The 20385-nt window shown below is 38.7% G+C and overlaps 2 protein-coding genes across 8 annotated transcripts in view; one reads left to right on the top strand and one right to left on the bottom strand.

Moving 5' to 3' along the window:
• Positions 1-9640, bottom strand: part of PLS1 (plastin 1) — a 50270-nt gene extending 40630 nt beyond the window's left edge. Inside the window, exon 1 of one of the 2 annotated variants that reach the window (XM_049802847.1) lies at positions 9620-9640. The gene's annotated coding sequence lies outside the window, so the exon portion shown is untranslated. Of the gene's footprint in view, positions 1-9137; positions 9263-9619 lie in introns of those variants that run through there. The other variant, XM_049802848.1, reaches the window with a different exon arrangement.
• A 721-nt stretch (positions 9641-10361) lies between these two features.
• ATR (ATR serine/threonine kinase) overlaps positions 10362-20385 on the top strand; it is a 43029-nt gene continuing 33005 nt past the window's right edge. For 3 of the 6 annotated variants that reach the window (XR_007506343.1, XM_049802785.1, XM_049802782.1), the window contains exons 1-10: positions 10362-10461; positions 11366-11457; positions 13463-13606; positions 14184-15073; positions 16091-16278; positions 17514-17708; positions 17922-18148; positions 19004-19156; positions 19305-19503; positions 20108-20367. Coding sequence is in view for 5 of the 6 variants with exons in the window: in XM_049802785.1 (XP_049658742.1) it covers positions 10403-10461; positions 11366-11457; positions 13463-13606; positions 14184-15073; positions 16091-16278; positions 17514-17708; positions 17922-18148; positions 19004-19156; positions 19305-19503; positions 20108-20367 (2407 nt within the window). In the remaining variant the exon portion in view is untranslated. The remainder of the gene's footprint in view (positions 10462-11365; positions 11458-13462; positions 13607-14183; positions 15074-16090; positions 16279-17513; positions 17709-17921; positions 18149-19003; positions 19157-19304; positions 19504-20107; positions 20368-20385) is intronic. The other 3 variants (XM_049802786.1, XM_049802783.1, XM_049802784.1) reach the window with 3 other exon arrangements.

Here is a 20385-nt window from a genome sequence, read left to right as displayed (position 1 = left end):
GAAGATTAGACTGATCAGCTACTATACTACAAGCAAGCCAGGATTTTCTGTCATGGAAAATTCATAGGTTATTTTTGCTTTTCTTTTTTCATTGGTCAAGCTAGAGGGAAAAAAGAGGGTCTTCTACGATACATGGCAAAAGCAAATGGCAGCATTTTAAAACCCTTCAGTCTCTGTAAGAGTCCACAGATGCATAAACGCTACCCACTTGCCAGTTCATAGCCTTAGGGAGCTATGTTTGCTGAAGTGCTGAGGATGAAAGGAGCACATTAATAAATCTGAGGAACTAAAACTAACTAGGGTATTGTTTGTAGCTTCTAAACTACAAGATTATTTGGAGCAGACATGTTCATTTGCTGGTACTATAGTTCTTAATAATTAGGCCAGAAGAAAACATCTCCAGTTGTTGTTGCCAACTGTCAATTTTAATAATATTTTGAAGAGGAAAAAGAAAAAAAATTCTGAGCAAATTTTTTGCAACTGAATTATTCAAAACCTCAGCCTTAGGATTCATATGATAGGAGATACCTTTAATTTAAGAATATAAAGTTGTTTCTGATGCTTAGGTGAAAACTTTGCCATCTTACAAACATCAGAAATAAAAATTAAAAAAACTTTACAGAAATCTTGGGTTTAGACAAATGCTTTGATTTTATTTTTTTAAATAGTTTCAGCTGGCAACATGAGCAGACATCCCTAAGCATTTAAATCATACATTGCAACTATGCAAAAAAAACCCAAAAAACTCACAAGTTAAAAAAGTTTAAATATAAAATATAGCCAGGCACTTCTACTAAAACAATACATATCTAACATTTCATTCATGTGCTACAAAACAATGCATAAAGATGTCCATGATTTTATTAACTAGAAATTTTGTTTCCTTTTTCAAGTATTATAAAAGCATTCATCTTACAAAATAGTGCTAGGCTAGTAACAACCCTAAAAATGACAGTTCAAAAACATTAGGTTTTGCTTCAAAATTAATGACTCGAAGTCCATAAACTGAGAAAGATATGCTTATACAGTTATCTACAGTCCAGTAAGTATAGGGCACAAGGCTTACTACACAGAACATCCTCTAAGCTGGTCATGCAGATTACCTTTGTAAGGAGTCTCTAGAGCAGATCTTACAAGATACGCATTTTATTTCACATAATATTTTAACTAAATACACAAACATTTTGGATTTTAAGTTAGCTACTAGTCTGCACCAAGGGGCTCATCCTCCTCCCACTGACCTTCACAAAAACTGAATAACCCTAATAAGAATCGTTTACTGTCATTTTACACAGTTACAATTCATGAAAAATAACTCATATTTCCAACTCTCCAAAATTAATGCTCTTGAGCATTAAACAGTAATCTATATTTAAATCCCCATTTTAAAATTTCTAAACATGGCACAGAAATATTTATTGTGCTATTAGTATCCATTAGCAAGCCAACACTATTGTTAACTTCCATACTTTCATTCAAATATGAGGGACAAGCTATCCCCTTGTTACTGGTCTATGTCCCTCTGATTGAGGAGTCCAGCTCAAAGCAATAAAACTGAGTCACATCTTAATGAAGAACTTCTTAGGTAGCACAGAGACTACAGTTGCACCCAATTACTCATCCAACATATGCTTATTTGATTGAGAAGGACTGATATGGATTAACCCTATTGAGTTTAAATTCCTTGATCTTAATTTACTTAGTAAAAAAGATGAATGGTAGCTTAAAGAATAAATTATATAGCAGAAGAATTTGTTCCATAGATTAATCACCACCAAAAAAAAAAAATCAGGAGAGAAAGCATGCAGAAATTTTGTAATGCAACAGAAGTATGTGCTCAATTACCACAGATAATTTCTACTTTCCCCAAGGCAGTCTATCAAACAGAACTTTATTAAAAAGCCCAGCATGGCTGACCCAGTAGCTGTCTTTCACCACAACAGGAGAGCTGCCATTTTAGGGTGCAAGCCACCTTATGGAAACAAACTGTCGTGGTTTAACCCCAGCCAGCAACTAGGCACCACACAGCCGCTCACTCACTTCCCCCCACCCAGTGGGATGGGGGAGAGAATTGGGGAAAAAAAAGGAGAACACATGGGTTGAGATAGACAGTTTAATAGGACAGAAAGGAAGAAAATAATAATGATGATGATGCTAATAATAATAGAATTGGAATATACAAGTGATGCACAATGCAATCGCTCACCACTCACTGACCAATGCCCAGTCAGTTCCTGAGCAGCAACCCCCCCCTCCCCCCCCCCCCCCCGCCCAGGCCAACTCCCCCCAGTTTATATACTGGGAATGACATCACATGCTATGGAATACCCTGTCGGCCAGTTTGGGTCAGCTGCCCTGGCTGTGTCCCCTCCCAACTTCTCATGCCCCTCCAGTCTTCTTGCTGGCTGGGCATGAGAAGCTGCAAAATCCTTGACTTAGTATAACCACTACTTAGCAACAACTGAAAACATTAGTGTGTTATCAATATTCTTCTCATACTAAATTCAAAACATAACACTATACCAGCTACTACAAGAAAAAAATTAACTCTGTCCCAGCCAAAACCAGGACACAAACATAACACAGAGTGTCAAAAAGAGGGATTTGCTCTGGCATGACAAACAAGTCCGGTGTGGCCATTATGTCCTTTTCGGTAGGACGTGACCAAGCCACGGTGCCTGTACTCAAGAAGCCAACTGGGAGGTCTGGGTTTCAGGCAGAACAGAGAGTCTTAAAGATTTTTGCAAATTTTGGGGGAGCATACACATTAGTTTTATTTTTTTTTTTTTTTTAAATCTCTATTAAAAAAAAAGAATGCATTCCCTTTCAATACCATCTTTATGCAAAAGCCTATCACCTTGACATACACAGCATTACCAAACTGTAAGAGGTAACTGAAATTTTGCCAGGCTTAATTTTATTAGAATGACTTAAAAAAAAAAAAAAAAGAAAAGAAAAAGAAAAATTTGGCGTAATTCCCATATACAGAATGGAAACTTCCACTTTGCAATGGTGTACCTACATGTACATTTTAGTTAATGCTGATAAAGTTATAGTTTACTTTATTCAAAACATTACAGAGTACTCAACGTTGTAGCTTACAGAGGATATATATTTTCCATGTATGTTTAGCAATATTTATCTGGAGACACATAGTAATAGCATAAAAATGAAATCTCTTTGGAAAGATCAAAGATACATAAATAGCAATGATTAAGATGAACAAGATAGCAGCTTTTGGAAGAATTTGTCCAATAAGCCTTGAATGAGTGAAGGAGGTACCTGTGGATACAACTCTGAGCACATGATAACTCACCTTTAAATCAACAGAATTATCAATAAAATGTAAATTTATTTCTGTGCTATAACATTTTGCTAATTTGGGATGTGAAAAATATTCTGCCCCATACAAATAAGTGGCTGATAAAGGTGATGACAAATAAAGCAAAATATATCTTTATATTCAGTTATGAATTGTTTTCTCACTGAATACGTCATGTTACCTAAGGGGGGAAAAAGATCAATCAGATACTCAGAGTCAAGTCCTGATGCCAGCTATATCACTAGCAAAATCCATACTAGTTTCAATTAAATATATCTTGGTTCTATAAATCAAGCCTAGAAGGACTAGAAACGTCACAGAGGTAAAATACTTTGGTCAATAGAAAAGGAGAATTTCATACTGCTTTATATTGACCTGCTTTTAGGATATGAAAGAACAGAATCTAGTTTCCATTTGTCATTAGAGGATAAACTAATGCAAAGAGAAATGGTAGGACATGTGGAAACAACATGGAAGAAACGGAGACATGGAGCTAAAAGAGGAGCTTGATAAATCAGCAAGACAAAAAACATTCCAAGCTATAAAAATTTCAGAAAATAAAAACCTATCAGGAACACTTGGTTTGAAAAGGAAGAGCTAGCTCCTGAAGTTCACACTGAGACAAATCCTTTAAATCAGCATTCAAGTAGATATAATCTTGCTGATAACATATGGCCTAATATTTCAGCTTTTGTACATGTCAGTGTTTTTAATCAGTCCATTCTACCAGTGATTATTAGTAAGATGAAAGGATGAATACACTAAGTGAATTAAAGTGGGTAATGCTAGATCCAGCAGTAATTTTTTTTTGCTAGTGCCTGTTATTTTTAAGGAAGCATCTACAAGAGAACCCTGAAAGTGGGTTGATAATCCTTTTCTCACCAAAAGCATGCATGTAGAAGCACACAATCTGCTTTATCCATAATTTATTTCTGATGCTTAAAAATACCAGTCTCACTGATGAGCTACTGTGATGTACTACCTTTATTCTCCTTGGACACCTGTATGTAATAGCAGTAACTAAAGTATACACCTCCACATAAAAACCTGGAAATTCATCAAGTAATTTACATTTAGACATACCAAAACAAATAGTTATGTATATAATAAAGTCATGACTGACATTTAGTATTTCCTGCATGTAAGCAGCTAAATCAAAGCTGAAATCATGTAATTAGTAATTTTATCACAAACATAATACACTGGAGAATAGATAAGTCACCCTTACTGTTTCATTTTGCAGCCCTTTCTTAAAGGTGTAGCAACAGTGATGCTTAAAAACCCCTTAATAAAGTGGGATTACATGACTGTAATGCAGAATTGTATCCATATTGATCTGACCAATGCCAGTTGTTTTCATTGTTAATAGCCCTTTGAATATCACAACGTGACCACTAGTCAACTGTTTGTTCAGCGAATGTCAAGGCTGAAATGAGCTAGTGAGACAACATCTTACACAGAAGATCTTAAACCCTAGGTTTTAGCTTGATAAGCATTTGCGGTTGCTTAGCTAAGTATCTTTTCCCAGCACTACATTTACAATTTATTGTTTCCTTATTGTCTGGCACAGTACAGTGGAGCTTTCTCCAGTAATAATTCTATTTGCTGGTATCAGATCCTTTTATTTGCTAGTTCTACTTTTATTTAATCCATTTATGTAGACCTAGTGATTTTTTTGAGATTTTATGGTAACAGTTATCAAGGATGTGAAGTATTTCACACATCAGGGTGAATGCTATGAAAATACTTTATTTAATTAATTACTGCAATAAGAAGGGTGGCAACTAAACATTAGACACAGACTTTATGTGAAGAGTTAAATGTAAGGGTACAATCATTTTAGTTTAGGTATTTCCATACTACACGCTGTTAAGGTGGTGTCTATTCTGTTGACACAACCCTTACAGAGCAGTGAAAGCTCCAAGTACTGCAAAAATACTCATCAAGTAACACATGTGCCTCCAAAAGGTAATGAATACTGTTCCGACATATGTAAGTTTAATTTACTTCACTTCTTAAAAAAAAAAAAAAGGGGGGGGTAAAAGGACAAAAACCATTAATCCCCTTTTTCCCTCCTCCATTGTGTTGGTTTGTACAGTAAGCCATGCAATGGGAAAAGTTGACATTTAGCAGAACTTTTATAAATATTCCCATGCATAAACTCTATTCTAGTCTTAATTTGTATGGAACACAGAACCAGATGGAAAATTATTTCTCCTCACATTAAATCTCTGAGAAAACAACAATTTTCCACTATGAAAATTGTACCTAGTACAGCTACTCAGATTTTCACTGAAGAAATTCTAATGAAAGAACCTATGTAAATTACAAAGAGCCAGAATTTTCAAACGTAGTTTAAATGACATTTTAAATTAAAACACTGCACAGTTTTCTCCTAGCATGACTAGTACAGTTTTGCACTTTATTAAGGGATTTTTAATCATCACTGTTGCTACAAGTTCAAAAAAAAATTTCCAGAGCCAATTAAACCACAGAAAAATTTCTCCCATGAAATCATTATGACATTCTTTGGTTCTGCATTTTTTTTAATTTTTAAAATCAGCATTTAAGATTCTGCAAGTTTTGCCTTAGGGGACTAGATTACAGGCATCTTAACTCTCATTCAAAAATTATCAGCTCAAAAAGCCTTGATGTTACAACACTGATCCTGGTAGTACATACATTTCTGTGCGTTTCCTCCACAGTTACTAGCCTCAAGAATAACTTCTCTTCTAGAAATACCAGAGAGCAAGAAACAAGTAACAAAAAGATACATACAGACAACTAGGTTTAATAGTAGTAGCTGTAAATAAGCAAAAAATAGTCATTGCTGCTATATAAATAATAATACCAGGTTCCAAAAGAATGTATAATCTAGCATGCTATCTCTCCAAATTACTCGAACGTTTAATTTTACATCATCAGGTTCATTCATATAAAAAATATGATAAAGGCTTGCAGGGCTAGGACCTGTCTAGATTACATATAGAAATAAAACACATGAGAAAAACAGATTTTAATGTCATATTTTCTTTCCTCACTTTTTTCTTCTCTCTTTTGCCTGTTAGTTTTTGCTTAGTTGTTGGATGTTCAAATTCTTCTTTTAGGCTTCTGGCTTGCCTGTTGTCCTTACCACCATTTACTGTTTCAATTTTGTTTCAGTTTTTCATTTCTTTTTTTTTTTTTACATCATCAAACCAATATTCTGTACCCCTTCACTCCAGCCAAGTTAACTAAGTAACACAGGCATAGATAAGAACAGAGCACGCTGGAATACACTTTTTTATGGTGTACAGGAACAATGCTATGTGTTCAAAGGTCAGGCAACTACTGTGACAACCACTTTCATGACTATATATGGAAATTCATCTTCAAGTAATCATACAGACTATCAGGTGTTATTACAGCAACCATGCAAATGATAAGCCAGAAGCATACCTTGATATTACATGGAACTACTTAGTAGTACAGTTCAGAGGACCTCCATGCACCATCTTGCCTGCATTTCCTCTGACCACTGTATCAGCTTGTATAATGTTCATATTTCACAGTTCATGAAATCATCAAGGAATACACATGTGCATTTAAATGTTTTAGTATAATCACTTGTGTTCACCTGCAAGAGACAGCTGAGATTTAACTGCAGTCACACTAACCACACCCACAGAGTGGATGAGTCCCAAGAAGAACAGTAATTCTACCTCAGAATTAAGCAACAGAGGGAATAGAAGTACAATCAACATGCTCTTGTGCTCTGGGACCTGCCAGCCCAAGGTAAAGTCACTCAGTGTCTGAAAATAAGTACATTGACCTGCAGAGGCACGTGGTAAAGAAGCAACAGAAGCCAAAGAAGATAGAGGCCTTGGCGTGGAAGAATCATGCAATTATACAGAGAGAGGACTGCGCAAGTGGGGAAAAGGGGGGGGGGGCGTGAAGTAACATCAGCTTCAGCAGAAATCTTGGTAGTGCCACATACACTGGATTTGATACTTAGCTCTACCTATCTGCATGAATTTCCCCCTGACTTCCGCAATCTGCAAGCTCGACACACCTAAGACTCATTTCACCAATATGCATGCTGCACTGGGCAAGAAAATACAGAATGGTCTCAAGACACACTACTTTCATTAGGAATTAGTCACTCTCTCCAGCTGGATAACAACACACCTGGCTGCTCCTCCTGAGGGTCAAGAGATATAAAAGCATAAAATAATGGGATAAGGAAGAAACAAGGACATGAATTAAGAGTTTATTGAACTGCTTACCGTGTGTTCAAAAAAAGCAAGGAACGAAGTCAGGTGTTTCAATTGGTGCTTCTTTGGAGGGTCTGGGGAGTGCTAGGTTTTGTGAGTGCCCATAAAAATGTTTTCATGGGGAGCATCTAGAAGAGTTCTTATATCCTCGCAGCACAATGGGCAGTCTTACATAGAATCTTATAAGACCACGGTAGCAGGAGGAACTTGATGATATGGTCAGAAGGCAGTAGATGGGGCTTTATTACCAGGAAGGAAAAAAGTCTCCTAACTTCACTCCCAGTGAAGAATGGAGAGCAGGAGAGCTCTCTTCATTGAGCTGCTATAAGTACTTATCACAAAAAAAGAAAAAAGCCTGAATTACATAGTTGGTAAATACTTAAAGAAACACCACAAATTAAAATAGCATTCTACCTATGACAAATGCAAGCACTTCAACAATACCTATATTAATATGATCTCGCTGTTGACTCAGGAGACTTCCAGGCAAAAGGACTATTTTTTTGGTTTGGGTTTTTTTTATTAAGCACTTCATGTGCCCCACTTATGCTTTACCAACAATAAGTAAAAACACCTATGATTCATAAACTTATCATATTTCTTAGGATTGAAAGCTAAAGAATAATATAGCCTGCTTAAACTCTCCTAAGATCCCAACAGATATCTTGCTATCTTTTTTAAGTTTATCAGGGATGACATGGGAATTTTAACTCTACATCAAATTCACAAGTAGTACAATTAACACCTTTCTTAATGTAATTGTTGTCTCAGGCTTAGAAGTCTCCATTCAGAATGTTGTTTTCACAATAGATTTTTTCAGTTGATACTGTGTAGAAAGTTGAGTTCAAAATAACACTGATAACAAAACCCAGACATACCTGGTCTTCCTGGACCCTTAAATTTCTACTTAACAAAACATGTAAAGGTACGTAGTTTCTGCTTTCTCTCAAAATAGAGAAAGGTATTTAATATCAGCTGGTAGAAAACATTGCAATACGTGTTGAAAACCAAACTAAGATAAAACCCAGTTATGTTTTGTAAAGTTCCTCAAAGTATTACAGGTCCTTCCCATGTTAGGGAACCGTTGAAAGGTCAACAGAATTTCTAATGAAAGAGCATGCATGTATTTTGCAGGATAAATGTAACCACCTATGAATGAAAAATTAGCAATAGGTTCCCCGAAAGCATCCGTCTGAATTAACTGAAATACACACATGCACCCACTTCACGGACTGTTTTACATGCGAGAGACACAGCCCTAGCACAGTGGAAACAGGCAAAAGAATTAGTAGCCTCTGAGAGGATTTTATTTCAGCCCAGAAACAACACTAAGACAAAGTTCACAAACGAATGCAGAAAGAGCTATACCTCCTAATTAGAAAAACAAAGCTCAGACTTCAATTTTCCCTCACGTACCCTTCCCTGCTATTCCTGTCGAGACATAAACCCCTTTATTTTATCCTTTTATACTCTGAAGTCTCGCAGACTTGCTACACAGGTAGGGCCCACACGCACAGGTCATAAGCTTACGTTCACCAGCACGGACCGCTACTAAAACACACCTTTCGCTCTGGTGTAAGGCGGCACATCACTCTCCACACACTGTAGGATGTTTAAGTAGCCTTTCGCGTTTTCCCTCAAAACCTTTCGTACTGTAAGCGTTTAAGCGCGCTCACTCCCTCGAAGGAACATGAGCAGAAAACACCATACGCTAAGAGTAAAAAAACCAACCAAACAAAAAAAACCAAAACCCGTAGCACCAACAAACTCCCCTAACAGCAGTGTTTTAAATATGGTTTAAATACGCTCCTCACCGCTACCTACAGGGAGGAATGCTGGGCCGGTGGGCGCCGAGCCCCCACACCTGCCAGAATGCGCCCCCCCGCCACCTAAGCGAGCTGGGCTCGCCGCCCCGGACACCGAGAAGGGGTGACACCGAGAAGGGGTAACACCGAGAAGGGGTGACACCGAGAAGGGGTGACACCGAGAAGGGGTGACACCGAGAACCGGCGACCCACTCGCTCGCTCCCCGCTCCCGCCCTACCTGCCGGCTGCCGCCTCCCGGACTACCGCGGCGCCCGCCAGGGTCCGCCGCCACCTGCTGCCGGGGGGGCGGGGCGAGCGGACGGGCAGGGCCGGCGGCCAATGGCAGGGCGGCCGGCGGCAGGGGTCGCTTGGGGCCGTTCTCTGCAGCTCCAGGGGCTGGTCTCACAGCTGAGGGAGCGAGAGGCCGCCAAGTCCGGGGCGGCAGGACGCCGGGGCACCCTGAGGAGAGTGCCACCATGGCCGGCCAGCGAGCTGCAGGCAGCGCTCTGGCAGGGGTTTCTTAGCCAGCACCGAAGTTTCCTCTTCGCCGTCCCTCAGGCCGCGGCGTGCCCCCCCTCGCTTTAAGCCATCCTCAAAAGCGCGGCACTTCCCTCCCCCGCTGTGCGCTGCGAGTCCCCTGGAGCCGCGGTCCGCGCTCCGCCGAGGCGCCCGCCGTGGCTGCCCTCCGGCTGGCGGTCCCGGCGGCCCCTCAGTAGCCGTGCCGGGAAACGGCCGCGGCTCGGCGGGGTGCGCTCGGCCCCCGCTCGCTTGTTAGCTGTCTGTGCCCTGCGCCGCGGAGGAGAGCCCCCCTGGGGCAGCCAGGTCCCCGTGGGAGGCCGTTAGAAGCCGAGCGCTGAGCCGCCGTGACCCCTCTCTCGTCTAGTGGCGAAGCGGTTAAATTTCAGCAGCGCCGCGGGGGAGCGCAGCCGCCCGTCCGACAACGCAGGCGTTTTGGGTCCTGCCGCACGCCGTCACGCAGTTCCCGCCTCAGCGGCGCGCGGCCTGTTTCAAAGCGGGAGCCATGGCCGAGCAGGGCCTGGAGATGGCCTCCATGATCCCGGCGCTGCGGGAGCTGGCCAGGTAGGACGGGCCCAGCCTCCGCCTCGTGGAGGGGGGGAGTTGCGCTGCGCCGCAGGAAGCGCGCCCGGCCTCGGCGTCAGAGCGTGGCGTGGGGAGGTGGAAAAGTAGGTTCCTTCGCCGCCGGTCTGCGAGGTTTTCCGGGGCTGGGCCTGCGCCCTCTCCTCATCCTGGTCGCCTTCGCCCGCCGCCACCTGCCTGGGTTGCTCCCTCCCTCACGGGTGGTGCTGGTAGAACCTGACAGGAGAGGCGTGTTGGCCTGCATAGTACCCAGCGTCCTGGGGACTTCGTTGTGTTTGCAGTGTCACTTCACTGAGAATTAAACGACCTTGAAAATGGTTGGCTCTAAAGTTTTAATGGCACATTAAGGCTGCAGTTCTGTTTTGTGGTAGGAAGCTAGTCGACCTGGAGGTACAATTGTATGTTGAAGACTGGACCTGACAAGAGCTAGTTGTCATCTTAGTCACCTGAGCGGTTGCTATTGGCACTTCTTACCCAGGGTGTTGGTAGCTAATCCGTTGAATAATTCTGGTTAATTCCAAAAGTGAAATGGGGTTCTTAATTTTTTATTTTTCTTTTATGCACTGAAGCTGGTTTGTTGCTTGGTAGTAGCATGCGGATAAATCCCTTTGTCTGCCAGGTGTGAATTTAATATATACCAAACATAATTGCATAAAAAAATTAAATGATCTTCAGCACTTTGTCAAACTTTGTACTTCTGAAGAATAAGGAGAAAGAGCAACGTGCAAGAGGCTGGTCACTGAAACAAGGAATCAATTTGTACTTCTTTTTGAAGGCTTCTAGAAGAAAAAAAAAATGTTTAACATTGTGTTGTTGAGATAGACTTCAAATAATTATTTTGTATTTTAAAATGGATAATGTCAAAATAATGTACTTCTAATTTTAGTGCCGGTCCAGAAGAATACAATACCGTTGTGCAGAAACCAAGACAAATACTCTGCCAGTTCATTGACAGAATTCTTACAGATGTAGATGTTGGTAAGTATTACATCCCTATCTTTTAAAATTATTATCTGCTTTATGCTTTAAGTAACTTCTGCCAAAAAAAAGTTACAACTCTCATTTCAACAAAGATCTAGTAGTTGAATGCAATACCATTTATGACTTATTTTTTAATAACTTCCCTGATGAAGTATTTGCTGTTATGATGTGAAGTAACCTAAGTAAAAAAAGGAAAAAAAAAAAAAAAAGGAGGGGGGAAATACAGTGCAGGGTTCTATGAATATAAATGCTCTCAACATTGAAAATCAGGAGTTTCATGTAATGTGATTGTTCATTGAGTAATATAGCTTGCAAGTCTTAATACTCACAGGGTCCTTCAGAATTGAAATACTTTGATGTAAATGGCTTTATTTTTAATTTTAGAATTCTAACAAAGCCTTATTTCAGTTCTCCTTAAATCATGTTAAGATTTCAATTATTACACTACTTTAAAATATTTTAGTAAATATGAAATACATATACTAAAATATTATCACTTGTAGTTATCTGTACATTAGCATCAAGGAGAATCACAGTGAGGGTAACAGTGTTTCCGAGGTATAATTTCATGTAGCTGTGTCCTGGTTTCAGCTGGGATAGAGTTAATTTTCTTTCTAGTAGCTAGTATGGTGTTGTGTTTTGGGTTCAATATGAGAAGAATGTTGATAACACACTAATGTTTTCAGTTGTTGCTAAGTAGTGGTTATACTAAGTCAAGGATTTTGCAGCTTCTCATGCCCAGCCAGCAAGAAGGCTGGAGGGAGGGGCATGAGAAGTTGAGAGGGGACACAGCTGACACAGCCAGGGCAGCTGACCTAAACTGGCACAGGGTATTCCATAGCATGTGATGTCATTTCCAGTATATAAACTGGGGGGAATTGGCCTGGGCGGGGGGAGAGGGGTTGCTGCTCAGGAACTGGGCATTGGTCAGTGAGCAGTGAGCGATTGCATTGTACATCACTTGTATATTCCACTCCTATTGTTATTATCGTTGTTGTTGTTGCCATTTTATTATTATTATTATCATTATTAGTTTCTTCCTTTCTGTCCTGTTAAACTGTTCTTAACTCACGAGTTTTACTTTTTTTTTCCGATTCTCTCCTCTATCGCACTGGGGGGGAGGGAAGCGAGCGAGCGGCTGCATGGTGCTTATTTACCAGCTGGGGTTAAACCATGACAAGCTGTCTCAGTAAGATTGATATTTTGTCTAGTGAATTGATCAATGTAAGTATCATACTCATGTTACTGTATAGATGATGTGTTTGTTAGTTGTCTTATAACCCTGAAAGGGAGGGCTATAAAAATAAAAACAAAAAGCCAATCTGCTTCTGATACTGCTTTTGAATACATAAGTGTTGTATTTTATCATTACCATGTAACTTTTGTGGTTAATTGCTATCTGAATCTGCGATAGTTTTCTTCTTGTGCTAACTAACCGTGTGGAATTTGGATAAATCTGATTTGATTCAGATACCTGTTTCAGTGGAGCTGTACGGCACCATTAGATATGTTTATAGTATTTTGCTATAACTTTCTGATCCAGTAAGCTGAACTTACCATTTAAAAACTTCTATTTCTTGGAGATTTAGAACAATTCTTAGAGGTTTTTTTTTCTGCCCAAATCATAAGCCTAGGGAAAATTGTGTCATTAAAAATTAAAATGTTAACTATTTGCTATTCTTCAGTCATCAAACACTTGGATATAATACTATCTAAATGTTAATGTGTGTAGTGTTACTGAATAATACTTGAGTAATTTATTTTTTTCTTCATACAGTTTGGTGTCACATAATGGGTTTACAATATGCACAAAATAATCTTCATGGATTAGTAAAGCACACTATTATTATTATAATTGATAATTATACAGGTTTAATACTGTATCATAATATTTTGTATTAAAAATTTCTTTTTCTTTAGGTGTGAAGAAAATTTGTGAAGTTGATTTATTGCAATGCTAATTCAGAAATTTATCTCTTTTTTTTTTTTTTTTTTTTTAAAGTTGCTTTGGAACTGATTAAGAAATCAGATTCACAGCCAAGTTCTGTAATGTTGCTTGATTTTATTCAACATATCATGAAATCTTCCCCGCTTATGTTTGTAAATGTGGATGGAAATCAGGAGGAAACCGAATGCAGTTGCATTGGTGAGTTTGTTGAAAATGTTTATGTTGAAGCTTGATATTTTCAGGATTTAAATTTTCTGACAATAGGATCATATAAAAGAACAAAAATCAGAAAAAGGCAGATTCGTAAATTCAGTGTTACATGGTTATAAGTAAGTAAATATTATGATAGACCTTTAATGTTGTGAGTTGATTTGCACTTGTGGTGACAGAAATTTATCAGGACAGAGTTTAACCTTATTCATTACCATTGCTTAGTGGTATTACCCTGTTCATGTTGATATCTTGTACAAATATTCATTGCCTGAGGGTTTTTTCAGCAGAGGAAAATGCCTGGAACTACCCAGTGTAAAATGTCTGTCGTCGTCCATCTGTCCGTCCGTCCGTGTCCCCCCCCCCCTTCTTTTCTTCTTTTTCAATGAGATCTGAAGAAATGTTCCAGTGAAGGGTCTTTGTTTACTAAGCCTACATGTATTTATCTCAAGGAGTTTTCTTCTGTTTTACTGATGAGCAACCTGCTCTCAAGGAGGTGCTCATAATAGGAGGTTTTGGTTGTTATCTTAATTTTCTGTTTGCTGTTTCTTTTTTATTGTCCTAGAATTTAGTAACTGGATCATAACAAGGCTTCTCCGAATTGCTGCAACTCCAAACTGCAACATACTGCACAAGAACATTTGTGACGTCATTTGCTCTTTACTTTTTCTGTTTAAAATGAAGAGCTGCTCCATTTTTGAAGTACTAACCAGAGACTTGCTACAGCTTTTCCAAGACTTAATCTTCCTGCATGAAAGAGATGCACAAAAGCATCTCTGGGGAGATGGACTGGTCTGGCCAGTGCCTGTAAAGAGGTTTTCAAGCAATACAAGTGACAATGTGGGGTATTTAAGATTGGCACCATTACAGCTGATGGGTATGCCCAATGTAGAATGTTTGGAAGTTATATTAATGTCTATTCTGACAGATATTGTTGCAGATGTGTTTTTTGTACGACAAGATATTATTCTCTGGGGTATAGGCTGCTCCCTGTTGGAGTATGGCAGTCCAAAAGTTAAAGCTTTGGCAGTGAAGTTTTTAGTAAAATTAATTCATTTAGGAGGACCTCCAGAACAGCTGGCCAGTGTTTTCTTCACAGTCTTTTTTGGAATTTTACAGTCAGCACTTGAAATGGATACTGAAGAATCAGAACTGTTTGGAGAACCACTTTTACTGTTGGTGAGGACATTGTTGCCTTTTGAAGCAGATTCTTACAGAAATATTGAACCTGTCTACTTGAATATGCTATTAGAGAAGCTCTGTGCATTGTTTGAAGGTGATGCGTTTAGGTGTCTTCAGTCTGAAAAGCTGAAAGCTGCTTTTTGCCATATACTGCAATATTTTCTGGAGTTTGTTCCAACTGGCTATGAATCTGCCTTGCAAGTAAGAAAAGTCCATATCAGTACCATATGCAGAGTTTTTGTGAATGTGCTTGGAACTCAGGAAGAACAGGAGGTAGGTTAATTGTAGAAACTGCATTCATTGTGTGAATAGATCACATACAAAAACCTACATTTGTGCCAAGAAGAAAATCTAGGAAATACTATTTTTAGTTGCGTAATTAGATTCATACTCCTTGTTTCTCAACTGTTTCACGTATTTGTACAGGTCAGAGTTCTTTAATTAGTTGAATGTAGCTGGACCCTCTGTTTTTCAGATGTATTAAACTATTGAGAAGCTATGCAGGCATAAGGCTCTGTCTGTAATCATAGTATAAAACGGGGGTAAGGCACAGAGTATGCTCAGATAAGGGCCGCTTTACAAGTAATTTCCCTTCATCTGAACTGGTCTTACTTTCTAACCATATGCTTTTAGTCATATTTTTGGGAGACAGGCAGACAGAAAGATTTGAAATAAAATAGAATCAGAATGGTTTGGGTTGGAAGGGACCTTTAAAGGTCATCTATTCCAGCCCCCTGCAGTGAGCAGGGACATCTTCAATTAGATCAGGTTGCTCAGAGCCCTGTCCAACCTGACCCTGAATGTTTCCAAGGATGAGGCATCTACCATCTCTCTTTGGGCAACCTGTTTCAGTGTTTCACCACCCTCATCGTAAAAAAACTTCTTCCTTATGTCCAATCTAAATCTACCCTCTTTTAGTTTAAAACCATAGTGAGGTATTAATAATGAGGTGTTGGTATGCTGAGTGTTGCCTTTACACCCACACGTGTATCCATTGTCTCTTAAACTTGGTGTGTCCGTCTGGATGGCTTTGGTAGCAAGGTATTATGGTGAGAATTGGTAAGCAGCTGTACAAGCTGTGTTCTGTCTGGTGGGAACACAGGAAACTTCTTTGCTTATGAGAGTTTTCATCTTGTAATTAAGATTTTTGAACAGAAAGGTTTTTAAGAACTTTGTTACCATGTTATTTTGAAATTTTATATTATAAGTCAGAAACAATAACGTCATGTCTTTCTTTGAGAAGTAAAGCATAGCACACATCATGGTACCTCTGTCCTTTGTCCATCCCAGTATCTGGTGAGCCCACTTTATACAGCATTAAAAATACAAATGGAAGAAACCTTTCAGGAGCTTCATCAGAACCAGCTACATACTTCCGATACTGATGGGTGGAGCAGCAGCGGTGATGAAGTTCCAGAGAAAAGACAACGACTAAGCCTGCCAACAAAGCATCCAAAGAAATCACCTGCACCAGTAATGTATGACACTTACTCAATAACTACTTTTATAGTAATGTGGCTAGTAAATAATAACAAATGACAACTTTTTTGAGTCAGTTTCTTCGTAACAGCCACATTGAAAGATCTTCTGGGAAAAGATCTAAATGATATTTTGAAGCATCAAAATCTACAGATGTTTTTTAAGCCAAACTTTAGTGAATTATTTTCACTTATACATACTGAAAATGGAAAAGTTGAGAGAATACAGACAGAATGACAGAATCACGTATGTGGCTATGCTGTTGTACTGTATGTGCTTAAAGCGGGTCTAGTTAAGTCAGGTTGTTCTCGGATGAACAAAGCCAGTTCTCTCAGCCTTTGCTTGTGCTGTGCTTTAGTTCCGTGATTATCTTGGACTTGCTCCAGGATGTTGATCTCTTTCTTATATTTGGATACTCAAAACTGGCTCCAGGATGCTGTACTCCAGGTGTGGGCTCAAGATCAGTCTTCACTCTTGATAATACAGCCCAGTACATAGTTGCCCTTCTTTGCAACAAGGTCACACTGCTCTTGTATTCAACTTTTCTGCAAGTCCATCGGGTCATTTTCTGCAAAGCTGCTTGCTAGCTAGTCAGCCCTCAGCCTGTTCTGTTGCACGGGGTTTTTTGTGCCAGTTGCAGGACTTTTCATATGTCTCTGACCTTCATGAGGTTCTTGTCAGCCTAGTTTTCCAGCCAGTTGAGGTCCTCCAAATAAGCAGCTCTTCTTTTATCTGCAGAGCTACGTGCCTCATTGTAGAAAGGAATCAAGTTAGTCTGGCATGATTTTCCCTTAGTAAGTATGTGCTGACTGTTCCCAGTCACCTTGTCCCTTATGTGGCTAGAAATGAGTTCAAAGAATTTTTCCATAACCTTCCCAGGGACTGAGGTTAGACTGGCAGGCCTTTAGTTTTTTGGATCCTCTTTTTTGCCTTTTTTTGAAGGTGGGTGAAATGTTTGCCTTTTTATATAGTCATCAGGAACCACCCTCTTCTCCATGACCTTCCAAGGATTGTAGAGCTATATGTTTATAGCCTTTCACTAAGTCTAATTTGCATCATACTTAATTTCAGAGGTAGTATCTTGTTCTCCCAAAGAGCACATTTAAGCTAAAGCTTCATTTAGTGTTTTCTTAATCCTGTATCCAACATGGATTAGCTCTGGTTTTGCTATGATGATTTATCTTTTCTGAAGAAAAGTATGTGTTGTAAAATAATTAATATGGTCAAATTACAGTCTCAGTCCTGTAAACATGAAATTGAAGAGTCCTCTGTGGAATGCCATCACAAAGAAAGCTGCATCCTTAATGGTTACCCTTGAGAGAGAAATTCTGACAGCAGATATTCTTCAGACTGTAGAAGGGATTGCTGTAATTCTGCGACTAGCTGCTTTGTGCATAGTTCATTGTTCTCCCTCAACAAATTCTACCAGGTAAAGTACCAAGGTGAAACTGTGAGACCAGTAATTTCTCCTAACTGTTCTTATGATTTGTGTAGATTAATGCTTGTCCATGTATCAGGACAAGTATCGGTTAAGTCCTGTATGTTTTGAAGTAGTACGCTTTCATAGTAACTTTGCCTACAAGCAATACAATATTAAATGTTATAGTATGTTGCATTGATCATATGATTTCTATTTTAACAGTATATATCATAAAGTAGCTCATCTGTGTAACTCTGACACATGTAAGAATACTCCGAGCTCCTCAGATTCAGTGGTGAATATACAGTTCACATGGATTTCCTCTGATTTTATCACAAGAGTAGTGAAAGTCTGCAGAAACCTGTTAGAGGCTGCTACGCAGATTGTTAACCTAGAACAAGTGATTGACAGAATAGTGAAAATCTTTGATGCTTTGCTGTATGCACAAGGTGAGAAATCCTTTAAACTAGCATGTCTTTTGTTGTATTTGTAAATTAGGAATGCATCTGACTAAATCGGTCTGTTGTGGTAGAGGTACTGAAATGATAGATCTTGTGTTAGAACTCCAATTCCTGTACAAAAAAAGGTTAAATTTAAAAAAAGAGCATTCTTCTCGCATTCTTCTCTGTTTTGAGAGTTTGCTTTGTATTCCGCTTTGAACATGATTTGCTAGTCTTTGTCTGTACTTCTATTGATTTTTTTTTTTTTTATCTGAACAAGAGACAACATGGGGATGGTGAATATGCGTGAGAAAGAAAACTGCTAAAAGTTCGTTTCTTTTTAAAACACACAGAGGCAGCCTTACTGTCTCTGTTCCACTCAAAGATTTCAAAGCTTCTGACCAACTTCAGCAAATGTGGCATGGAGGAAGTGTACCAAAAATATTAAGTACTTGTATGTTTTCTTTAAAAGTAGCTGGTAGGATGGAGGACAGACTCTACTAAGACTAAAGTGTTATTTATTATGAGTTCAGCTTACTAGCTATCCCAAAGTCCACCAGAGAGTCTATATATAAATCTAGAGATACCAAAGTTGTATTCATTCTGCTGCTCATGTGTTATATGCTGTCAACTGTTTAATGACATTTTTAGATTATTTTGATGTAGCACTACATTATTTATTACCATATGTCTAAAATGTAGAATATCAACATGTGGGAGTAGTGATACTAATCTTTGTTGATGGAAAAAAAAAAATAAAATTGTAGCAAATTAAGAACATAAAATGTGCATCTGTTTTATAAACTATACAGAGCTGTAAAAGTATCAGTGTTTTGTTGTTTTGTTTTATTTTTTGCCCTCTAGTGAAAATTCCACTGAGTGATCAGATTCTTGATAACTTATGTGGATTGCTGTCTCTGCCCTGGATTTACAGCCATCCTGATGATTCTTCTTTTAAGCCATCTGCTTTTGGGTTTGATCCTCTAGTTTTGAGTCAAAAAACTGCACAGAGTTTCTGTAAGTATGTTAAAGTATGTGAAATCTAATATCTCTCTGGAATGATTGTTCTCAAGTAAAATTATTTTCTTTGCCCTCTAATGATGATTGATAATATTAAAAGTTTAAATCAAGTAATTATCTACTTTATTTTGTTTTTTCTCTTTAGCACCCCAAACTCAGTCACACTGTGTGTTCCTTCTGTCTCTCTTCCCAAGAAACATTAGTCTGGATTGGAGAAAATCCATTTATCATTGGGCACTACAAAGTTCCCATGAAGTAATTCGGGCTACTTGCGTTAAAGGATTCTCTCTCCTGCTTCATCCACCAAGCATGCAGTCCTGCAGTATGATTCCCAAAGCTCTTTTGTATGTATTAATGCTGCTTTTCTGTCTTCATGCAAGAAGAAAAATGGACAAATAAGAAACGTAGTACAAGCACAAAAATAAATATTTATCTCTATTTCATCCAGAATTTGCTAGATCATAATTTCAGAAATCTTAAGATACCAACAGGATAGGTTTAAGTGATGATGTCTGTATGATAGAATAGTGTTTGCTTACCATGTCAGTGTACAAGTTACTTTGCTAGTTGAAGACCTCATTTCTAATTAACAAAGTTAAACTACAGAGGGGAAAGAAGGTATCTTTGTCAGTTAAATATGTTATATTTGTCCATATGTCTCTTAAAATCTTTGCAATTTCTCTGCCTTTTGTATATACAAATCTTGGTGTCTTCTGTCTTAATATGTCTAGTCTTCAGTTTCTTTGTAACATGCCAGACTCACCATGCCCAGTGCTACTTTAATCGAACTTGAGGGTAATCTGAAAAGGGAAAAATAATTTAGTGAGACGGATCTTTAAATTGTCCTAATAGTACTTTCAGTATAGTTAGAGAATTCAGACAATGTAGAAATACAAATTCTTAGGTAAATGATCTATTTTAAAAGTTTCATATTTGTTTCCATTTCAGAAATCAAATCAAAGATGAGTCTGAGCTAGTCAAGGAGGCTTGTGCTGCTATAGTTGGGAAATTATCTTGCTGTCTTTCTGGTACCTTCAGTGTACGACCTTCCTTAGCAGACTCTGCTATAAAGCATGTTACTTATGATATTTTGTGTAGCAGCCTTACTGTGACTTCTGCTCATGAAAAAACTTGTTCTGTGCAAGCCTGTGTTTTCAAGCCATTTCTTATTCTCCTCGAGAACAAAGTATCCAGTTCAGTAAAGCTAGGTATGTGACTTTACCTTT

The sequence above is a fragment of the Accipiter gentilis genome, chromosome 6, assembly GCF_929443795.1.
Source record: "Accipiter gentilis chromosome 6, bAccGen1.1, whole genome shotgun sequence".
Taxonomy (NCBI): domain Eukaryota; kingdom Metazoa; phylum Chordata; class Aves; order Accipitriformes; family Accipitridae; genus Astur; species Astur gentilis.
This window is presented reverse-complemented; position numbering and strand designations above follow the sequence as displayed.